This window comes from Anguilla anguilla, chromosome 18 (assembly GCF_013347855.1).
Source record: "Anguilla anguilla isolate fAngAng1 chromosome 18, fAngAng1.pri, whole genome shotgun sequence".
NCBI lineage: Eukaryota > Metazoa > Chordata > Actinopteri > Anguilliformes > Anguillidae > Anguilla > Anguilla anguilla.
In genome coordinates this window covers 20706027-20728313 of record NC_049218.1, presented here as the reverse complement: position 1 = coordinate 20728313, position 22287 = coordinate 20706027, and the positions used below count along the sequence as shown (strand labels likewise).

At 40.3% G+C, this 22287-nt stretch overlaps 1 protein-coding gene across 2 annotated transcripts in view; it reads left to right on the top strand.

The window, feature by feature from the left end:
- The window catches only part of grid1a (glutamate receptor, ionotropic, delta 1a), a 266451-nt gene that overhangs the window by 125771 nt on the left and 118393 nt on the right, over positions 1-22287 (top strand). For both annotated transcript variants that reach the window (XM_035401218.1, XM_035401219.1), the window contains exon 3: positions 18425-18709. In XM_035401218.1, coding sequence (XP_035257109.1) covers positions 18425-18709 — 285 coding nt within the window. The remainder of the gene's footprint in view (positions 1-18424; positions 18710-22287) is intronic.

Genomic DNA, 22287 nt, shown 5'->3' with positions numbered 1-22287 from the left:
TTTCCATCAAAGAGATTAAGTTTCATGAGCTAGAGCTAGCAAGGACTTTGGAAGTTGAGTCACGAGTTGTTTCCCTCCCTTGTTGTACCCAGCAATGGCTGAAGTGCTGTTAATTTACACTAAGCCAAACAGTGAGGCCATTTTCTTGGAAAAATGCCCCCTAAATTTCAGTTGTTTTATTCTGTCTCTTCACTTCACTGATAAACCCATTAGTACAGTAGAGAGACATGGTATCAATCTGGTATTTCATAGATGCAAGTTATTTAGAAAATCATAATTGTATGCATCTTCTGAATATTAATTAAGACTGAGTATTATGAGGAATACACAATCAAAGGGTGCTAAAAAGCTCCAGAAATGTGTTTACCAGAACAGCAAAAAGGTGAACTGAATGAACCCCGGATGAGTTCTGGTTAATCCACTATAAAATCAGTGGTTTTGCCCAAGGAGAGAGGCGTTCAGTGGATAGTTTCCCAGCTCGCTGCACAACAGCATCTCCTGTGGCCATCAGGAATACTGCAGGCTGCTTGTTCCAGCAGTACAGAGGAATATAAAGAAATTCCAAAAAAGCTTTGTTTTTTGTTTAGCTTTATTGACTATGACTTCAAGCAGTGGGATGCAAAATATAATATTTCAAACAAACAACTGGAATCAAAACTTTGTTTTGACTAACTAATGATGGGGATTCAAAGCCCACTCAGTCCTCTCTGTTCGTTGAAAATATCCTTGCATCGATTGCTCTTGTTGCAATTGTGTGGGCTGCTCTACTCCATTTTCCTCATGCCGTGCGTTTGTTTTCAGTTCCCTTTAAGTTCATCGCACCCACTAATTCCGGCAACTCCACAACTGTAAACAAAATACATGCACAAAAGAGGCAAGCGCAGCATGAATTATAAATGCCTCTGAATTTGTTTAAAACATGCAGCCTGCAATCAGTGCTCAGAGTGCATTTAAAGGTCTCCAGGCAACAGTTAATGTCCACTGCTGATCTGCTCCGTGAAATGAATAACCCAATTAGAATTGGCCGAAGCCTTAGCTTCTAAATGTATTTGCTGGCATCTGCTTCAAAGTCTATTTACCTTGGCCATTAATTGCAAAACGTTTTTTTTATTTCATTGGAATAGCAGACATGGAGAGACCTATACAAAGGGGGAGAGTATTAGCTTCCCAAATCAAATTTCGTAACAGGCAGTTTTGAGGTCAACATCACACAGTGCCTTTAGAATTCACAGACAGAAAGGTTCTCCCCTGGGCTTCGAGCGTTGTTCCAGAAATATCCGGTGGCATTTGCTAGCACCCTGGAAGAGAACAGTGCATTCAAAGGTTGCCTGCCGGTTTGGACAGGATAATGTAGCGTACGGGTATGGCATTTTTTCCCCTTCGCACTTTGATGTGTTGGGCTCCGACCTGAGGCAGGTTTGTGTTCAAAGCGTTTCAGAAGAGCGCCCCTCCCCGGGTTCTGGAGACCTGAAAGGGAGACCGATAAAAATAAAAAATTAAATAATAAAACATTTTAGATTTGCAATGTGGAAATCCACTGAAAATACTAAAGCGGGGACTTTATGTATTGCATAATGCATGTCATGCTTTCACGTAGTATGATCATTTCCCTGCTTTTTCAACTGACATTTCAGTATAGCTTACCTTTTCAAAAGTTTATATATGAAATGGTTATGCATTTATATTAATAAAGCCAAGTGAAACGGCTCCAGTAGTATGTGGCAGAATTACTTGTTTAATCGTTAGACTGAAAGACAGTAAGGAGAATGGTCTCATTGTTCTGAGGCAGAATTACAGTACTAGTATAAGTAGCTTCCCAATGATTTTCTTGTGTCAGCATTGAATGGTAACATGAATCCTGGCTTTTGCATCCTGCTTAGTGAGACCACTCATCCGAGGATACACAGATTTTTTTGTCAATCCATGAATTTCATATTCATATTGTTTTACCCAGAAAAGCCACTTTAATTCACGCATTGCCTCTCAAAAGTGTTATTTTCAATCACAGTTTTGACTGTATTGGAACCACCATGTCTGGGACCAACAATCGTACTGTCATAGGGTAAAACGTGTCTCATGGTCAAGGGAGGTTGTAGGAAGGCCCAGGAGGCAGGAATTCAGTGGAACTGATTTTTTTTCTTCCAGCAGCTGGTGTTATACTGACGAAATATTTACAGTGAAATAAAGACTTCGGAAAAACAAAAAAGAAAATATGAATATTTCAGTATTCAGACTCTCAAGTGTTCAGACTTGTCTATTTCCAACTTACACTCATTGCAAACCATGTAGCTCACTGACAGCAGTAACACACAGCAGTTATACAGACCAATCCCCCCCTCCCCCCCGCATAGACTGCATTTTATCCTCTTCAGCCTCCCGTTAAAGTGGACGGACAAACCACATTCAAATTTCCACAGGGCAATTAGTTACACAATTTACAGAAACTACATATACATGTCTCTGCAGCTTTCAAAAGGAATAGAAATTCATGTAGGAAACCGGAATATTTTCACACTTCAATGCAGTGTACACCAAGCATAGATCACCAGTATAGCATCGTAGCGAAGTTCACACCCTCTCACTAAACACAATAGGTGCGCTTATTCCATTTCCTTTAACAATGCGCGTGCCCTTGCGCGCCGTTTACGAGTGGGAAACCAGATGCGGAGATGAATCGACAAAGAGAGTTGAGCGTGAGTAATGAATGAAAAGCAGTTCACATTTAAACAGCGTTTATACAAATTCTCTCAGCTGATCCATGCCATGCGAATGAATTGTGCACTTATTAATTCACATATCCATGCAACAGTTATGAGAGAAAAGATGTACAGTGAATTATGAGAGTTCGTGAAAGTTTATTTTTAAGGTGGGAAATTGTCCGGCGGTGAAAATGCGCAAGTGGCGGTATTGAGCATACCGTACCATGGTCAGGGTACTCATATTGCCTATTCTAATGTTTGGTCGAACAAAAAACTAAACCTTTTGACCATGTCTGCATACATCTTGAGTTGCAGCCACATGATTCACTGTTTGGACAGGCAGCCTATATTAGTTATAGAATGTGTGTATATTGCCCTTGAATATTCCACCTAACAAATTCAACATTCATATTTTTATTTCTCATTGATAGTTCTCTATACATGGGTCTGGTAATGCTGTTGCGGAGCGGATTGCTCAAGGGCATTAACACACTAGCCTACTGTAGTACACTGCTCCAGTCTACACCCCAGCAACAACATTCCCTTTCCCCAATTTAGCATAACTTTAAAAGGATGAAAATGGAAACCTTGGCACAACTTGTTTTGAATAGCTCCCTTCAAAATAGCATAATTTGGCATATTCACATTGCCCTTTCTGTCTGTGTCCTCTTCCCACCATTAAATGTGACCCTTGGTCCTTTCCACTTTTATTTAATTAAAAGCGCAAGTTTGATGTTAATCCCAATTTACGCTGAGGACACAGACTGTGATAATGTTTCTTGGGTCGGATGGCTTTATATGTGTGAAGTCTGAGAAATTGAGTACTTGAGAGATGTCCAGCGGGGTGTCTGAAAGAAGCCAGACTTGGTTGTTTTTCTTTCATAGTTAGCTGTTAGCTGGCTTTTGGTTCATATTTGATGTATTATTATTATTATGTTATGGTAGAGCAGAGTCACACTCTCATTAAGGCCCTGACATCTGTTGCTTCCAGCCGTGAAGAAGCTTCCCTTTGTTTCCCCTCCGCTCGGCTGCAGTCTGCAAAGTTCTTTTTTTTTTTACATTTTAATCTTATAAGGACAGAAACACATTTAACTGGATTCTCCATTGCTGTGTACTGAGGCAGCGCTACGCTGAGGCAAATGGCACCCTGGACACGATTAAAGTTTGTCTTGAAAGCAGGAGGAGGCCAGTTTCTTCTACCTGAACATGTTTTAAGGATTGACGACCCAGTTTTTGGCTGTTGGCAGATTTTGGTCTAAAATGTTCTGGTACTTGACTGAGTCTATTCACTGTATACTGTGTGTTTGTGTGTCCGTGTGTGTGTGCATGCATGTGTGCGTGTGTGCATGCGTGTTTATATATAATACCTATGTATAATTGTTTATATATTGTCTATAATTCCTTCACTGATACCCCAATATGGATTTAATTACCCTCAAATTCAAGCTTTAATCTTATGTTCATTGTTTTATTTCAAATGCAGTGTCCTGGAGTAGAGCCAAAACAACAAAATTTGTGTCTTTGCCCCTATATATGCTCACAAGCTTCCCACGTTACAGGCTTACAGGATTTTAGGTTAATTACTTTGAATTAGTCTGCTGTGACTGCATGGGGCCAAGCAGTTGTGTCTTTCCGGCCTGGTGATGCGGTCGCCTCGGTGATGGGGTCGCCTCGGTGATTTGGTCACCTCGGTGGTGCCTTGCTTTAGTGGAAACGGCTCAGGTGTAGAGGGCAATCAAGTGTTGAACAGAACGGCAGGGTGAATCCAGCTAGGCCCTTCTGTTTATCCTGACCTTCCATGGGACCTGCCTTCCGCAGAGCTGCCAGGGTGCTTCAGATATGCTGTAAATGATCTTCTGGGATGAAGCATCGAACCCGGGACACACTGTCTGAAAACATAGCTTTGTTTCATTCATTTATTTATTTTTTTTCACACTGTGGTCTTCCGGATTGCCAGAACATCAGAAAACCAGCTAATACATTAGACAAATTATTATTATTATTTTATTTGATTAAATTTTTAAAAATGATTAAAATCTGTCAGCTTAACATAAGAGAAATGGAAAAAAAACAAGCTACACTAAGTAAAAACACAACATTGTTGTGGAAGCAGGAATGGAAATGGCTCAGGGAATGTGAATGGAGGGGTTTCTGGGAATGGTCAGTTTGTGTTAGGTGGAAGGGCCAGTCCATCAGGGTTGGGTTTGATTTCAGTTCAAGAGTTCAATAGAAAGAGTTCAGGAAACTTTGCCCAGTATGAAAAATCTCCATGGAAACAATTTCCTGAAATGACCCGACCCTGCTGACTATATCAATACAGACTGTGCCAGCCACCGCTCAGGGTGATACACCATGGACAGCAGAAATGTCCAGGACGGCAGGGATATGTTGGCAAGATGTATGTTGGCCCCCTGTGGCCCCCTGTTGGTTGATTAGGCACCTGCCCAATTTACAACTTACTCATTTGGCAGATGCTGTTTGCCATAGCAACTTACACAAGTGCAGTTAATAGGGTAAGAATACACCACTACATTTGCAGTACTTTGGCAAAGTTTCAGTCAGTGTCACTGTCTAATCACACGCCAAGACCTTTGACATGTAGGCTTTTGAATGCAACTGGACATTTCAAATTTGGAGAAATAATATATCAGGATCAATTTTATTTTATTTTATTTTTGTTAAGTGGTTCAGCAGTACACATACATCTTTCCCCATTTTAAGTGCCACATATGACTCTTTGTAAAATTTAGTTTTAATATCCTTCTGCTGGTTACCAAAGCTTTTTCATCTGAGCATCTCCCACTTAATCAATTAACAAAGTAAGTGTAGTGAGCGCACATGCATATTGTCAAGACATTACATCCTTCATTGGCACTCCTTTGAAAAAGCAAATCTTGCGCTCAATATTATTGGGGAAATTAGTCATGGATGCCTACACATGCTTGGACACAATCACATGCTACATAAATACACACACACACACACGCAATGTAAAAAGAACCGCATAATCTAAAACAAATACATATTGAAAATGACTTTTTTTCCTCTAAGGATGATGGGCATTATTTCAGACTGATGAAATTAGGCTGATTTGCGCCGTGTGCTGCGTCCACTGTGCACGCTGGGCTCGGGGTTTTAGTGTGATGTCTGTGATGTGCTGTTTGGAGGCAGCGGCTACAGGGACAGCATTAATGGAAATAGACAACAGAAAATAAGCCACCGCTCATTTTCATAAACAAACTGTCATTTTCCATCTTCCAGTTGCTCGGCGGCCATTAGCCGGGCCGGAGCTAGGCTCCGTCCATTACTGCAGCGATGGCATTAGTTTGCTTTGTCACTCCAGGAGGAGATAAAAACCCTTGTCTGAGTAAACACTCAGGCCGCGCTGTCACAGCTCTGTTTAAACTCTGATCAGGGGTCACGGCGATGGACCCCGTCTCAGCTTGGCTTCCAGGGCTGGGCGCCGGCATGTTCTGCCTCTCCTTATAAAAGCTTTCCTCACTGAAGGGAAAAGGCATCTGAAACATATTATGCTAATTGTTTATTTGATGTTTATATTGCATCACGGATGGTATCATAATTGATTGTTTTTAATCCGATTAATCGTTCCTTTTTTCAGAATGTTAATGCGCGCGAGCTTGCGTACGTGTGGGCACATACAGACACAAACGTACATACTGTACAGGCATGCGTTCACACACACATACACTCATGCGCATACTCTGTCCCTCTACCCTCACACCCTGTCCCTCCGCCCTCGTTTAACAACAGTAAAACAAAGAAAACCTGTGTAAGTTTGGCCTTTATTTTCTGCTGATTGTAAATTGATTTTATTGTCAGGATTAAAAATTACGGCTAAGTTGTGTGAACACTGAAGAAATTAAATGTTTAAATGCAAAGACTTCCCCCTACTTGCAGTTTGTCCCACACAATGATGTTAAACTTCTCTAGAACATGATCAGATAAACACATGGGCATGTCTTACATAATGCACCGTCATTCCATGAGTTTGTTCCATCTGTTGTAGTGCTATGGGAAATGATTCACATACCAGAAGCTGCTTTGTAAAAACATCCAGTTTTTATTAGCATGATAGCTATTGTTTAGTGCTGTTTCAACACTCAACATGTGGTGGGTGCGTGTGTGGGGGGGGGGGGGGGGGGGGGGGGGTGGTGGGGGAGGGAGAGCGCTTTTCCTTCACTGTGTAAACCATCTTCTTTCTAGTCTTATTTTATGTAGCCAGGGCACATACAGCTATCCATTTAGCTGCATGTATGTCTGTCTGTTGTCTCAGAGACATCAATGATTCAAGCAGTTCATGCTGTTTTCATATTGCTGCGAAAAGTTTCCATTATTTTGAACAAATCTTTTTTTAAGACAAGAAAAACTGATGTCAGTCATAACAAATCCGGAATGCATTCTGGCTTATTTTTATTTTGGTATATTTCTGTCCAGGTAAACTAGACAGCACAGTGTTACTGAAATTTGTTTTTAAAAATTCCATGGTTGCCACAAGGTAGATGGCATGGTGGGGATGGGAATGCTAATGGACAGGGTCTCTAGATTCAGAGTACACTGTATACCACAACTTAGAACCCAGCTACAATATTTTGTCAGCTCATGAGACGGCATCCACCTCCAACAGTACAGGTAATTGAGAGAGAGAGAGAGAGGGCAGGTGGGATGGGGGAGAGAAAAGAGGGGGAGAGTGAGAAAGAGGATCATGGATCGCTCATAATATGTAAACTATATTTATCTATTCTATTTACCTTATTATATATCATTATATGATTATATTTGTCATTATCATCAGTATCATTATCATTAACCCTCCTGTTATGTTGCGGGTCAAATTGACCCTTTTTAAAGTTTGAAAATCTAGGAAAAATACTTAAAATTATTTTTTCAGTATGTAACTTCTTCTACTGGCCTTAATTAGTGTAATCAACATTTTAAATGAAAATGGTTCATTTCATGTATTTGCAAACCCCCCCCTGTATGGGGATTGACCCGGGAACATTTTTGCTGTACCTAAAAAATGAACAGAACAGGAGGGTTAATATCATTAATTATAATTTCTTTTTAAATGGTCTTCAATTTTCTTCCTTTCTTATTTTTCAATCCCCAATCAGAGAAAAGTTATTGTTTTCATGTGTGAATATTCTTTATTTGTTCCCAGTCATTGGTGTATATGTATTGTTTAGTGTTGGATGCACGTTTTCTTTATTATTGTATGCTTTGGTAATGCAGAATGTAGTGTTTTGTCATACTATTAAAGCAAATTGAATTGAATTGAATTGAGAGAGAGAGCCAGTGAGAGAGAGAGGGGGGGAGAGAGATTGAAGGGAGGAGGGAGAGGGAGAGTGAGGAGAGGAGGTAGAGGGAAAAATGTACTTCTTATTTGCCATATCAGAAGCATTTTTGAAAATAATTTCTCTCCTCTCTGAAATTGTATCATTTGTTTTGATTTGATTCATTTGTTTAATTGACATAATGTGATGTGGATGAATCTGGGTTTAAATCTCATATGCTCCTAAGCTCTTAATTGAAAACACAAAAACCCATCTGTCAGGCAGATTAGTGGGAATCACAGCAACAAACAGTGTTTGGTTTCAAAATGCATTACAGCTTTTTGAAACATACCAAAACAGTTTTAAAAGCTTTTGAGCAAACACGCCACAGCCCCTTTCAGCTTAATTTACTTTGAACGAAAAATGTTAATCCGGCTGGAGCTGTTGATTGAAGAAACACCGCAGTCATGAATCATTCAACAAAATGAATCATTCACTATGTCCTCAGAGAAACTCGGCACACATTCACGGAATGGAGTTAACAGTTCAACCTCTGTGACCAGCCAACCACGGATGAGCAGCATCACAGTTCAGTTCAGGACCTGGTCACACCAGGGAATGTGAGGTGCCCGGTTACCTACTGTCGTTGCCACAGTCACAACCGTTGGGAACCCTTTTAGCCCTGGTTTCCCAAGGGGCTGGTGAGCAGGTGACACGCACACACACACACACACACACACACATACACACGTCCGTGTTACTCAGTTCTTCAGAGTAGAACCTGTGCTGTGGGAATGTTGAGTGGTTTCTCGTGGTGTGAACTCCACACACTCCACAGAGATTAAATATGGCCAGAGGCAGTTTTATTTTTTGCTCCTGTCATTTCAGTTTGCATAGTCCCCAGATGAGAGAAAGAAAGAACTGTGTGAGAGGGAGTGTGAGCGGTTGACTTTGTTTGTGTGTGTGTGGGTGTGTATCTGTGTGTGTGAGTGAGAGAGAGTGTGTGAGTGTGTGTGGATCTATACTTGAACTTTTGTGTGTGAACCCTTGAACACTCCAAAGGATGCAGACATTCTGAATCTCACCTCATCATTGCTGCGTATTGAGGTCACAGTGACACTGCAGTATTCCGTACATAGACACAGCTGATACACTAGTGAGAACTGTTGGAGAGTGTTTCACGAGTCCAGTGATAAACACACAAACATCTACATCCAATCAACATGTGTCTTTGACTAATCTTTGACTTACAATTAAATTAAATTATTAGCTTTTCCAAAGTAACTATTCATTTGCCAAATGTCGCCTAACAACTTTGTTTTTTTTTGTGATGTTGTTTATCTGTTATTGCGTAAACCTTGCACATCTGCAAGGTTTACACAATTAGATGATCTTCATCTCCATCTTTTTAAACTTCTGCCGATGTTTTCTGCCTTTAATTAGGACCCTCCTAAGAAAGGGGCCACCTGCATTCAGTATTAGCATCAAAGCTTCAGGGGTAGGTAAGAAAGCCCTTTTATTACAAAACCTCGGTTCGATTACCAATTAAGGAGGCCATTTCCTTCAGCACAATGGCCATTTCTGCTTAACGCCAAACTGCTCCTGTGCAGTTAGATGGTGTTTGTGAACTTAAACGGAATGCTCGGATCCTAATGAGATATCTCTGATGTCTCATCCCTTATGGTTTCTTGTCATCCCATTTTCTGAAGCGGTGTAAAGCCGCCATACTTTCCATTTTCAATTTCTCAATTAAAATAAAGGCAGAACTGCAAATGGTGATGCTTAGAAGACCCATTACCATTAGGCGTTAGTACACATGCAGTTAGTGTTATTACAAGTGCATAGTGTAGGAATTAGAATATCCAATCAGTGTGGAGCTCCCTTACGAGAACGAGGGACTAATTTCAATGTGGTTTATCTATGAAGTGTCAGGGATTGGCAAAAAACAGAAATGCATGTTGGTGCCTGTCAATCACTCTGTAAAGAAGTCAGCCACAATGTCCAGAGTGCCAAATTCAGAGAGCAGTTGAGATACCTTAATATTTAGCCTGTCAGACATCAAAGTGAGATATGTCACAAGTGCTATGCCTTTAGATTTGAATGAAACCAACAGAGAAATCACAAAAAGGTCAGTCAGCATCATCTAGGGTACTGTTACACTAATTGAAAACCTGTTCAGCAATTTCAGGCACTTTGAAAATATGAAACTTTAGTAGGTTCAGTCAGTGGGCCGATTTATTTTACCTTACCAGGTAGGTCAACTGACAACTCAAGTCTCTTTTGCACTGACAACCTGGGGAATCAAAGTTGGTCGGAATGGTAGGGATTTCTTTGGGGGGAGGTCGGAATAGAAGGGATATAGAGGGTCAGATGTATGTTTTGGTAGGAATCTGTCCAGGACACAAAGGTTAAGACCCCGGGGCTTTCAGAAAGTGCTACAGAGACCCGGTTATCTCATCTGAAGGATGCCATCTTATATAGCACAGTGCACCCATCCCTCATGCCCCTTACTTGCTCCCCATCTTCCAGCAGCAACTTGAATGTCCCTGCAAGTTTCCCATACAAGAACGGACCACGCCCACACCTGCTTGGCTTCAACTGTTAGCCATAAGAAGAGTACAGGGTGGTATGGCTGCTTAGCTTTAGCAGTTAACCATGAAAAGTGTAAAGGATGGTAAACCCTGCTTAGATTCAGCAGTTTGACATGAGAGGGGTATGGGGTTGGATGCCATTTTAGATTTGATTTACTCTGCTATGATGAAAGATATGAAAATCCCCATTTGTGACTTTTATTAAATATGTGAATTTAATGCCCTGTGGCTACATAAAGAGTCACAAATAATCCAGTAATCACATCCCGGGCAAGAGAGCAGCCAAAAGTCTGGCAGTTTAAATCACACTGATTGCCCTTAATTCTTTCCAAGTTTGCCCGTTTTTCTTGTAAAATAGTGTCCTACCTGTCTGGATACTTGCCTTGTTTTTCTGAGCATGAAACCTCGTGTTCAATTTGTGTTGTTTTGGAGATTGAAGTGAGTGTGAGGGTGTCGGATCTCTACCCTTCACTGCCTGCTTTCATCTCAATCAACAATCATCTCATTTTAAAGACCTGCCCAACACATTTAAGGTCTTTTGTTTTGAATAATCGCAGTAGTTTCGTACATTGTAGCTTGTTTGCTTTGATATGTGTTGCAAGACCTGACTATGGAAATCAGTGTGCTTTTTTTAAACCAATTTCCATTGCCTTGTTTTTGTTCCCTTATGTTATTTATTCCCCCTGAAGATAAATAAAATACCTGAAATATTGAAATATTTGAAGAATTCTATACATAATTGATTTTAAGAAATCAAATTTTGAAGCATTTTCTTAAAAAAAAGATTTTTCTTGGTTATCAGGCTAAATGATGTCCATTTAGAATGATCATTTTTGAATATTGCCTTTGGTGTGCTTCTCCTTCATATAGAGATGGACAAATTGTGTGTACACACGTTTGCTTGTGTGCGTGCGCATGTTTGTTTGTGTGTGTGTGCGCATAGGTGTGTGTGCACGTCTGAATGTGTGTCTATGATTGAGAATGAGATAAACAAAGCATTGATTAAATAACTGCTCTGTGCTGTTACCCAAGAGCAGTCCTCTCCCTTCTGTTAGTATAAAGTTTGATCAAGCTTTGGCCCAGATAGAGGTTGACCGCGCTTTGGCCCCAGATAGAGGTTGACCGAGCTTTGGCCCCAGATAGAGGTTGACCGAGCTTTGGCCCCAGATAGAGGTTGACCGAGCTTTGGCCCCAGATAGAGGTTGACTGAGCTTTGGCCCCAGATAGAGGTTGACCGCGCTTTGGCCCAGATAGAGGTTGACTGAGCTTTGGCCTCTGATTGGTTATGAGTGTCCATGTAGACAGACCCAGGCTGACAAACCTGACTCACTTTGTCTCTGGCTACGCGTCCATGAATTTGATCAACTTTAAAATGCTGATTTCAGACTGTAGCTAAGCAAATTTCCAATTGGAAACACTGCGCGCAAATGCGTTTCTCAACTTTATAACAATAAAAATTTACACTTAGCCTCTTTGATTATTTCTGAAAATAGGGTAGCTGGACTTCATGCTTAGGCAAAGACCAAGACGAAGTCATTCATTAAAAAAATAAAATAACATAATATTCTCCCCTGCACCATTACTGTATTATTAACTACAAGTCACTGACTGTGTGAAGTGTCGGACTTGTTTGAAGCATTTCATACCGGTAGATGCGTTTGAGTCAATCGAAAGGTGAATTTGCTGTTTCATGGCATTGTAGCTGCTGTAAGTACTGCAGCAGAACTCGGTCCTTTGTTTAGCACTTGCATGAGAATGTGTCAATGTGCAAGACCTCAGCTTGAGCAGAATCAGTCTCTGTGCAAAATGCACCAATAGTATTCCACCCATTCAGAAGCTTCTATTGGCCCGTTCACATTCAGTGATGCTACCTTAAATAAACCTCTGTGTTTGTTCAGCAGTCTGTCTCTCTCTTCGTTCCCAATAAAACAGGACTTGAAGTAGGAGAGGCCAGCTTTTCCCCGAAGCAGAGATTTTATAGCCTTTAGTCCATCATTATGCACGAACATGAGAAATAAGGCCTTTCCTCCTGGTTAGGTTAGGGTAGGGCTGGGCAGTCGTTGCTCTGGAGATTAGTCTACGTTCGCTAATGTGTTCATCAAGCTCAATCGCCACTTCTCTCAACCTCTCCACAATGTTCCCCTCCAAAACCCTGCATCATTAACCTTGTCTTGCTCGCTCATTACAGAAATACAAAGTCAGCAAACAAAAAAGCCAATGTCCATAAATTAAAATTCCAAGCGAGCCTTGGAATTTTTTTTGCCACAAAAGAGTAATTTTAATGGCAATATGTGAAAACATTATGCAATGCAGTACAAATGAGAATATGATGAATAACTACACACTTTTGTTTGTTTTTAAATACACGGTTTGCAGTTGATAGTTGAACATTAATACATATTAGAATATGTGCAATTAAAATGAATTGTTGGGTGGTCAGATTGAGACATTTTCCTGGCTGAGATGGCCACTTATTACTACACTATTTAGTACTGTTGTTTGCTGTATGTCTTGAAGGAATTCCCAAATTCTTATCCCTTTTTCCATATTAACATTATCAGACTATTAGTCATGTTGAAGTAGACATCGCTGTATTTATGAATGCTATGATATGCACTTATTGATGTGTTATTGAGCAGTTATAATTGCAATTTATTCTAGCAGACTTACTGGAATGAGATAAGTAAAATGTTTTATGACTATGCAGTATATATTGAGTGTAACGTGAGAAGTGGCTCTTAAAAGCAGACAAGGTCCATGTGGTATTACACCCACGAAAGACAGTTTTGAAAATAACTCATTGATTAGTAGTGCCATTCAGGTCTACCACTGTAATTTAGTAAATCAAGTTGTTCATCTTTTAAATAATGCAGCTACTTTAAGCAAATGTTGTGATTGCTAATATGCAACAAACATTTTGAAAATAGACATTTATTCAAAACTCAAATGCATTTTCTTGCTGATAGCTACCTTCAACACTACTGTGTGTGCATGACCTGGTGGATAATGATGGATTTTGCATGATTCATTCTAAAACAGGAGAAAGGCTTTATTTGGTGGCAGGGGTCTTCGTATCATGAATGCAAACACATTTCCATCGAATTAACAGATCTGTTGAATCAATAGATTCAAATTGTCACGGTTGTGTGCACTATTGATTGAGCGCTATTAAAACAGTGACATTTGGGAAATTCGTTTAACATTTTCTCATGTGAGCTGCAGACAACAAGCAGGTGTATTAGCAGATGCTGAGCAGAACGTCCTTTCTCTGTATGCCTCTCTGTTTTTTCCCCCCTCTTCCATCCTCTGTCCTCTAATTCTCTCTCCTCTTTCTACCATACCTCCTCTCTCTCTCTCTCTCTCTCTCTCTCTCTCTCTCTCTTTCCCCTCTGTCTTCCATACCCCCTCCTCTCAGTCTCGTCCATCCTCCCTCCTCTCGTTTTTTTCTATCCTCTCTCCTCTCGCTCTCATCCTCTTGCTCTCTCTGTCTCGCTCTCTCAAACAGATGATGTTCCACTCTGGTTCTGTGTCTGAACTCTGACCTCTAAGTGCACCTCTTTCCAATATTAAAGAATTACACACTTTCCATTTGTTATTTTAGCTTTTTATAATACTTCAGAAAATGTTTTATTGAGCTCAGCAGGTACATGGCTTTTTCATGGCGTATGCAAGTTTAATAATGTATGTGACACCCTGCAGCTATAATCAAGAGACAGAAGCACTGAGTCTACTGCAGAATCCTTCTACTGCAGTTACACTGTATAATACAGTATAATTACCTGTGTCTACTAAGACCTCAATAACAACATTGTAAACCTCTCAGAAAATACTGATGTTTATTCCAACATGAATACAGCTTAATAAAAATGTATTAAGGTATTTGTATCAATGTATTTGAAGCTTGGGCTATTATTTTTAATTCAGTGTTTGAAGTTTCAGTAGATGCGTACTGGGATGTGCTATATGCATGTTATATGGTAAACCACCCCAACAACACCCTCCCCCGCCACCACCACTCCTGAGAGATTGGCCAAATGACAGATGGCTTCTGCCAATTTTGCTTCATGGCGTGTTCCCTCTTATTATTAGATCATAATTACCTTTAGTGAGGACTCCAAGGTCCTCTCTTCACTCACGGAGGGCTGTCATTATTCCACCTTCAACATTCCCCCAGTGCGACTCCTGACATTTCTGTTACTTTGTCCTGATGCTTAGAAATGCTAAATATGTTCCAGTCCAGCAGAGCTGGTTCAGTGCGACGCAGAACAGTATTTGGCTCAAATGTAACAGTTAATTCTCTAGTGCTAGCAAGCTAGCTAGATGTAAATGTGTGTAACACAATATATTTTTAAAATGCATTTTTTCGTCTCAGCCTAGGCTACTTAATGTTGTTTTCTGATTGTATGCTCATCATGAGAAGAGCTAAGTTATGCCCAGCAATACCACTGCTGTTGTTAACCTGTAGGCTATCCCTGTTTTTATGGAAGACCAAATGTGTCTAAATTAAATAAATACATTGGTAATAAAATAAATACATAAGCAATTAAATAAATAAATATCTATTAATTATTTTATGCCTCTTTTGGGCTTGTGCTCACTGGGTCACGTCTAATGGTATGGATCCACTTTTTTTGGCTTTTGTTATTTGTATAGCCCACGACGCCTTGTAAGTCCTCTGACTGCTAGTCCAATACTAACTCCCTGGAGCGTGACGGATTGTGTTAGCCCCCGCTGTGGGAGCATGGCCTACTCTTGCCTATTCTTCTCCTCTGTGATCATAGCTAACCCCGTCCCTTCCATGTTGATTGGCAGGCCAAGTCATGAAAGAAATAGGTATGGAAATAAATACCCCTTGAATTAAATATTCATCATATATGAATGCACATATTTTTCAGTATATGTTGTCTCATGTACAAACCCACTAGTACATTTGCATTGCTGGCACAATGCTCAACCACCTGAGCCATAGGATTATCTTGTTGAATATTATGCAACGATGTTTGTGGACAGTCTGCTCTTCTGAAAGAGTGATACAAGATATGTGCCATCAAATAGGACACATGGGTATGTTGGAAATGAACCATGCTTTAAAATCTGTATGTATATTGCCTCAGGCTGTAATACACTGTACAGATTACTACTCTAGGAGTACGATTTAGGCTCTTTGATTAAGACTTAACCCATGTCTCAATCTGCCCAGTGATAAGTACATGTTGTTTGAAGCACAGAATATATACACAGCTGTAGCTGTTGTCAAAGATCTGTGCTGATAGACCTTGATGGAGAGCAGGCTAATGTTAGCATTAGGGCCGGCCAATGTCATTTCCTGTCTTACGAGGCTTTCGGCAAACGCAAACATTTTCCTCAAAATGCAGTATTTTGTGATTAACACATATGCACATGGGTTTACAAAGCTGTATAATTGTGGAAATGACTCCGCAGTGGGGTCACAGAGGCAGAACGATGTGGCTGGTAGACAGGGATCACCTGACTGGGGTGGGGTGGGAGGGGGTGCGCATGTCACTTCAAGGTGTCTTTGGAAAAGAAGCTTCCTCATTACCCATTCTGTTGTACGGCTTTATTGTATCCTGCATGAATGAAATTCGGTAAGCAAGTGCAACAAGCGCGTGATTTACAATGATTTAGGCCACCGCTGCAACTCTGCTGATAAATTTTCAATTTGTCACGCTAATAGTTCCCCCTTAGCTGATGTCCTAGGATGACTCACCTGTTCTGTTGTAGCATATGTTGGCTCAAAACAACAGGCCGATACCTCTGACTTTTTCCTTTGCCTTAATATACCTTTATGCTCAAATCAAGGATTTTAAATATCAGGTATTTCGGACATAGTTGCTGATTATATGAACATACACAATTACATAGCCAAACAATTGTATGTAAGAGACTGCAGACTCACTTCACAATGGATTCATCCTGTAGCTGTGGTGTTAGATCTTTGCAACTATGCCTTATTCAGACAGACAGGCGTATGTACTGAGTTGAATGGCATCTTATTTTGAGGAGTCTATTCTATGGAATGTCAGAATAGTGCGTGGTGCACTGTGAGATTCCATTTCATAGACAGTGGGTGCTTGTGCTTGTTACTTTCACATTTACTTTGCACTCATTGAAGCCACTTTTTCTTTGACAAAGTTATGAACTGGTTCCAAAAGGGCATTTGAAAAATGTGAACTGAAGATAAACCTGCATGATTCTAACACCCATTGTAACTTGGCACACAGTCATCACATAAAGAAGACCAGCAGAGGTCTGTATTTAATCAGCTTTAGTCCTTAACCTTGACTCATAATTAAATGAAGGTGTTCCTGTCCATCTTCACACAGAATTTCACCAAAATTAAACAGGTGCAAGTTTTAGTGTCTGGGCTCACTATCACTATCATTGCACACCTGCAAAGACACACGTTATAGCATTTATGAGGAGAAAATTTAGTACTCAAACTTAAATTGTGAATCAAAGTTGACAACTCCGGATTGAAAAATCCAAGTTGTTGTTCAAGGACACTCACTTCCTAGACCTAGCAGTGTGCATGCAGGAACAGAACATTTTAATAAGTGTCCAGATGCCATTGGATGCATGCCTAGCTCAATCTCACATCCATCAGCCTATCAGAAGGCAAAATCCAATATTCACAAGCAACAGAAGAGGGGGTTAATGAAGTGCAAATCCAAATCCAAACTCATTTGGTCTTGAATAATAATGAGTCGGAGACATTCTTCTGCCTCTGTCTTCATTTCAGTCAACAGACCCTGAGAAATTACAGCGTCTCCCGTTTGTGACTGCTTGTTTTATCGAGATTGTTTCACAGGTATTGATCCTATGAGTTTTTAAACAAGCACCTGTGATAGCCTTTCTTTTGGAATGACTGTAAAATAATTACGCTGGAAAGAAAACACAATTAGCAGAGACATCATGGCCACAAAGGGGGGTGGAGGGGAGGGGGGGCTAATCAAAGCAAAACTGTTCAGTAACGAATGGCAGGTGCTGCATTTCTCCAGAAAAAATGAGAGGTGCCAGCAGTAATTGTTAGACATTTTGAAGGTTAAAATCTCAGTTCACACCACTCAGTTTGCCACATTAGGTTACAAAATGTGGGCACGGCTGCAGTGTTATTAGACTGATCATTGTTTTAATCGTGACACATTGTGGTACTTCGTTCACACCCACAGACTACAGAGTAGCACTCCCCCATGCATATGTGCAATATTTTGAAATAATCATCTTGACCTTTGCTGCTGTGTTGAATTTGGAATGCACCTTCAAAAACAAGATGGGCATTCCATAAGGATAATATGAAACAAAGATACCACACTGGTTTGCAGTCAGATCTGATATTGCAGATGGCCCAATAAAAAATCTTTTTTTTTTTCCAAAAGTATATCTGATCATGTTGGGGATTCAGCCTTTTGCATGTTCTACTGTTGAGTGGCTAATTGGTGTTTCACTGTGTGTGTGTGGCTATACATACAGTCGAAGGTAATCACATGCATTAAACTGCTGCGTGAGCTAATAATCCCTCTCTTCTCCTGTCTGTCTTTAATATGTGTGCTAACAACCCCACTCTTCTGTCTGTCTGTCCAACCATCTTTAGCATGTGATCTAATAACCCCTCTCTTCTGTCTGTCTCTTTGTCTCTATTTAGCATGTGAGCTAATGACTCCTCTCTTCTGTCTGTCTCTCTGTCTCTACTTAGCATGTGAGCTAATGACTCCTCTCTTCTGTCTGTCTCTCTTTAGCATGTGAGCTAATGACTCCTCTCTTCTCTCTGTCTCTCTTTAGCATGTGAGCTAATGACTCCTCTCTTCTGTCTGTCTCTCTTTAGCATGTGAGCTAATGACGCAGGGCATCCTGGCGCTGGTCAGCTCGACAGGCTGCGCGTCGGCCAGCGCGCTGCAGTCCCTGACGGACGCCATGCACATCCCGCACCTGTTCGTCCAGCGCAACAACGATGGGTCGCCGCGCACCGCCTGCCAGTTCAACCCCAGCCCCGACGGCGAGCGCTACACGCTGGCGGCGCGGCCGCCCGTCAGGCTCAACGACGTCGTGCTCCGCCTGGTCACCGAGCTGCGCTGGAACAAGTTCATCGTGTTCTACGACAGCGAGTATGGTGAGCGCCACCCTGCCTGCTGTTAGCCTGCAGATTACTGTTCACTGCTTCATCTATTCACTGGGCCCTTCGTTCCAGAGTCACGTACAGTAAGGGTTTACAACTGAGAAAAATGTATCTCAACAAAAAATGCCTTCAATGGAGAAAAATTCCAAGTTACTCACGCATACAGTATAAGTCTAAGTCATTAATTATAACTTGGTATTAATTAAAACAAATGGTGAAATGAAACAATGCAGGGCCAAGTTACATTAAATAATTTAGGAAGCATTGGGTGGCATTGCTTTGTAATGCAGCCTGCTTTATTTTGCGTGAGCTAAGATAGCCAACATTGTTTGTTGTAACCTTTTTGGCCTCGTTTTGATATCAATACTTTTAATGGCAGGCCTAGATTTTAGTTCAGACTCCAATAGTACACAGCTGCAGCCCCATAAACAGGTCTCTGGCTTGGTGAAGCCAACAGTAGTAGTCCATGATTTTAGGCCCAACCTTGTATTCATGTAGCTGTCTGAGTCATGAATAGAGTTGGGTACTGAATCCAGTAGCACTCGTTCCCATACACTGGTACCTACTGGACCGAATCGCAATGCAGATTTTGGTGCTTGATTTTGGTGCCGTCTTCACTAAGGGTACACTCACTCTGTTGACTCGGTCAGCGACAACAGGACCTGAAGCAAGCTAGCTAACGTTAAACTCGGTCAAAATGGCAAAAGCAAAACTGTGCGGCTGTGTTTTACCCAAAAGGATTCAAGCAATGAGACGTGCCTTTGCAATAAAAAGGACGTATGTATATTGGTGTGTATTTATGTAATTTCTATGAAAGCAAGTGAGGGATAACCATAGTGATCTATGTGGTAGTTTGTAGAAGGTGATGCAGCTTGGTTTTTCCAAATGATAAATATACTATATGATGAGTATACTAAAGAGTTCACTGCAGCCAAAGCTATTCATAAAAAAGTGTGGTGGATGCATTGAAAGGGAAAAACCTTGCACTGTGTATTTCTCATTTATGTGTTTTGTAGTCCACTCATGCCCCCAATTCCCAACCGGCGTGGAGTATACATTTCCATAAATTGCATTTTTAATGACGTCTCACAGAAAATGTCAATAGTTATATCTGTTGGCAAATGTGTTCTGCTGTGCTAATACGATGTCTGTAGTAATGTTTTCTTGTAAATTAACTTGTTAGCATTTTAAACTTCCAATATAACATGCGTGTTTCAAATATGAATTGATGTTTTGCTATTTTCCTCTCAAATACTGTGGGAGTAACTTAAAACTGAAGTAATTTGGGATTCTTCCAAAAATTATCTTCTGAAAGGAAAGTGGGATTGTGAATGCTATCCCTGTATATTTACTTATTGCTTACTTAAAATTCACAAATGTGAAAAGGACAAAAATGAAACAAGGAATGTCACCTTGCTGAACGAGTTTTGGGTTCACTTCCTGGCAAAGTATATCTTTTAGTCAGGTGCCATGTTGTGTAATTATTGTTGGAGGACTGGTTTTTCTGTATGTCACTGTACCCATTATCATTCTAAACACTGGTACAGAAAACATTTGTCTTAAAGATGTTCCATAAATAGAATTTATATTTAATTTATTTACATTTCTTAATGAGACAGATTCCCTGCTGGGGGAATGTACTGTTCCTTATAATTGTTTGTTCAGATAATGTTCCCCTTGTATTCACTTGTATAAAATACACAAGCCATTCATGACATCCTTAAAAATCTATATTACATAGCTGCAGGATTCATTTAATGTAAATTAAAACATTGTATTCATATGGCATGTAATTGCTTTCATCTTCTGTTGTATTCATTCCATTGTGTTTGGTCTTAATTAGCATAGTCTATGTGTTAATTGATGTTAAAATGAGACAAGTCTCATATGAAATTACTTCAAAGGCAATTAGCATGATGAACATTTCTTACAGGCTCTGTCTTAAATTGAAATGAGTTCTTTGGCATGTTATTATTTACCAGAAGATGAAAAAGAACTAAACGCACATGTCATGTAGATGAGAAGCATAAAAAATGATTTATGGAGAATAGAGGCATAAAAAAGAGTAATGAAAACAGAAACTATCCAAAATGAACTCTGACATAACCAAATTAAAAACAAAAATAAAATAATGCATGCGCATTTGTAATGTAACTATAAAAAACCAAAACATTCCTTTGCCATTTAGGTTCTTTTAGTTATTTATTTATTTACTTACTTACTTGCTTACTTATATGCCCTTGGAATTTTAGCCATGCACACAAACCCTAGAGATTAGCAAAATATTCATAAGTAGCAGTGTGGGAAAGGCAGAAAGCATTCGGATATCTTTGATGCTGTTAATCTCCTGCAGACACTTTTTTTGACCAACTTTAAACATGCGCAGTCCTGAGCGCATTAAAGCTTTCAGGATTTCAGTGAATCTACGATGACTCCATCTGCTGCAGTCCGTTTGGAGACACAATCCCAGACTGCCAAACCCCTTCACAAGAGAATAAGCCTGGTTTTCCCCATGGCTATCACAGGTTCTGACAGAACAAGATACTTGACATATAAGAAGGGCCTTTGTGTGGGGGGGACCGTGTCATATAATGGTTAGGAAACTAGTGACTGATAACTGCAACTGCCATTATACCCGTAATGCTTAACCTGAAATGCTTCAGGAAATTTTTTTCCTGTAGAAATGAATTGTAAAAATGTAACCTTTGCAACATGTGTAAAGCTCTGGATATTAACTTTAGCTAAATTCTGAAATGCAATGTAGGTGCAGTGGGGGATTAATCCAGAGTACTGTAAACGTGTACACGTCAGCAAAAACTTAACAATGCAAATGAAATGAACCGCAAATCATTTTCCCAGCAATATTAATTTTGTATTTGATAAAAATTCAGTCTTACTCCACCCACAATTGTCCATGGTTTTCACAACATGGTCCACGCCCTAACTGTTCAAATTGTTTTTTTTTTTTGTTTTTTCAAAGCATAAGCACCCGGTTGGCAAATATAAATCACTAAATGTTTTATTTTGTTTTACTCATTTAAAAAAAACAAAACAACAGAAAAAAACACAAAATTAAACAGCTGTCTTCCTGTCATCATTAATGTTTTCATATTACTTTGCTGTTTTCATTCATTCTGTGCCTCTGTCCCCTGCAAACCTGACCTCCAAATACCCTGTCCCTGGATTTTTTAAAATAAATGCTCTTATTGCTCAGATAAATAGTGGATGATGGAGAATGAAAAGCTGGAGGAAAAACAGGGGAGGAGAAAAGAAGGAAATTGTGCTTTTGTGAAAGAGATGACAGATGGAGGCTTGGTGGTGTAGCACCCCAGCCTTGATCCAGAGTCAGACAGCTGAATGATAATGATTAAGATGGGGACTCCAATTTACACGTCCTGCATTCCATATGGCTACTGTGTCCATGGAGGTCTGTGTCCCTGTCTAAAGCACAGCTGTGTGCGTACCTGTCCCTGTGTCCATGGAGGTCTGTGTCCCTGTCTAAAGCACAGCTGTGTGCGTACCTGTCCCTGTGTCCATGGAGGTCTGTGTCCCTGTCTAAAGCACAGCTGTGT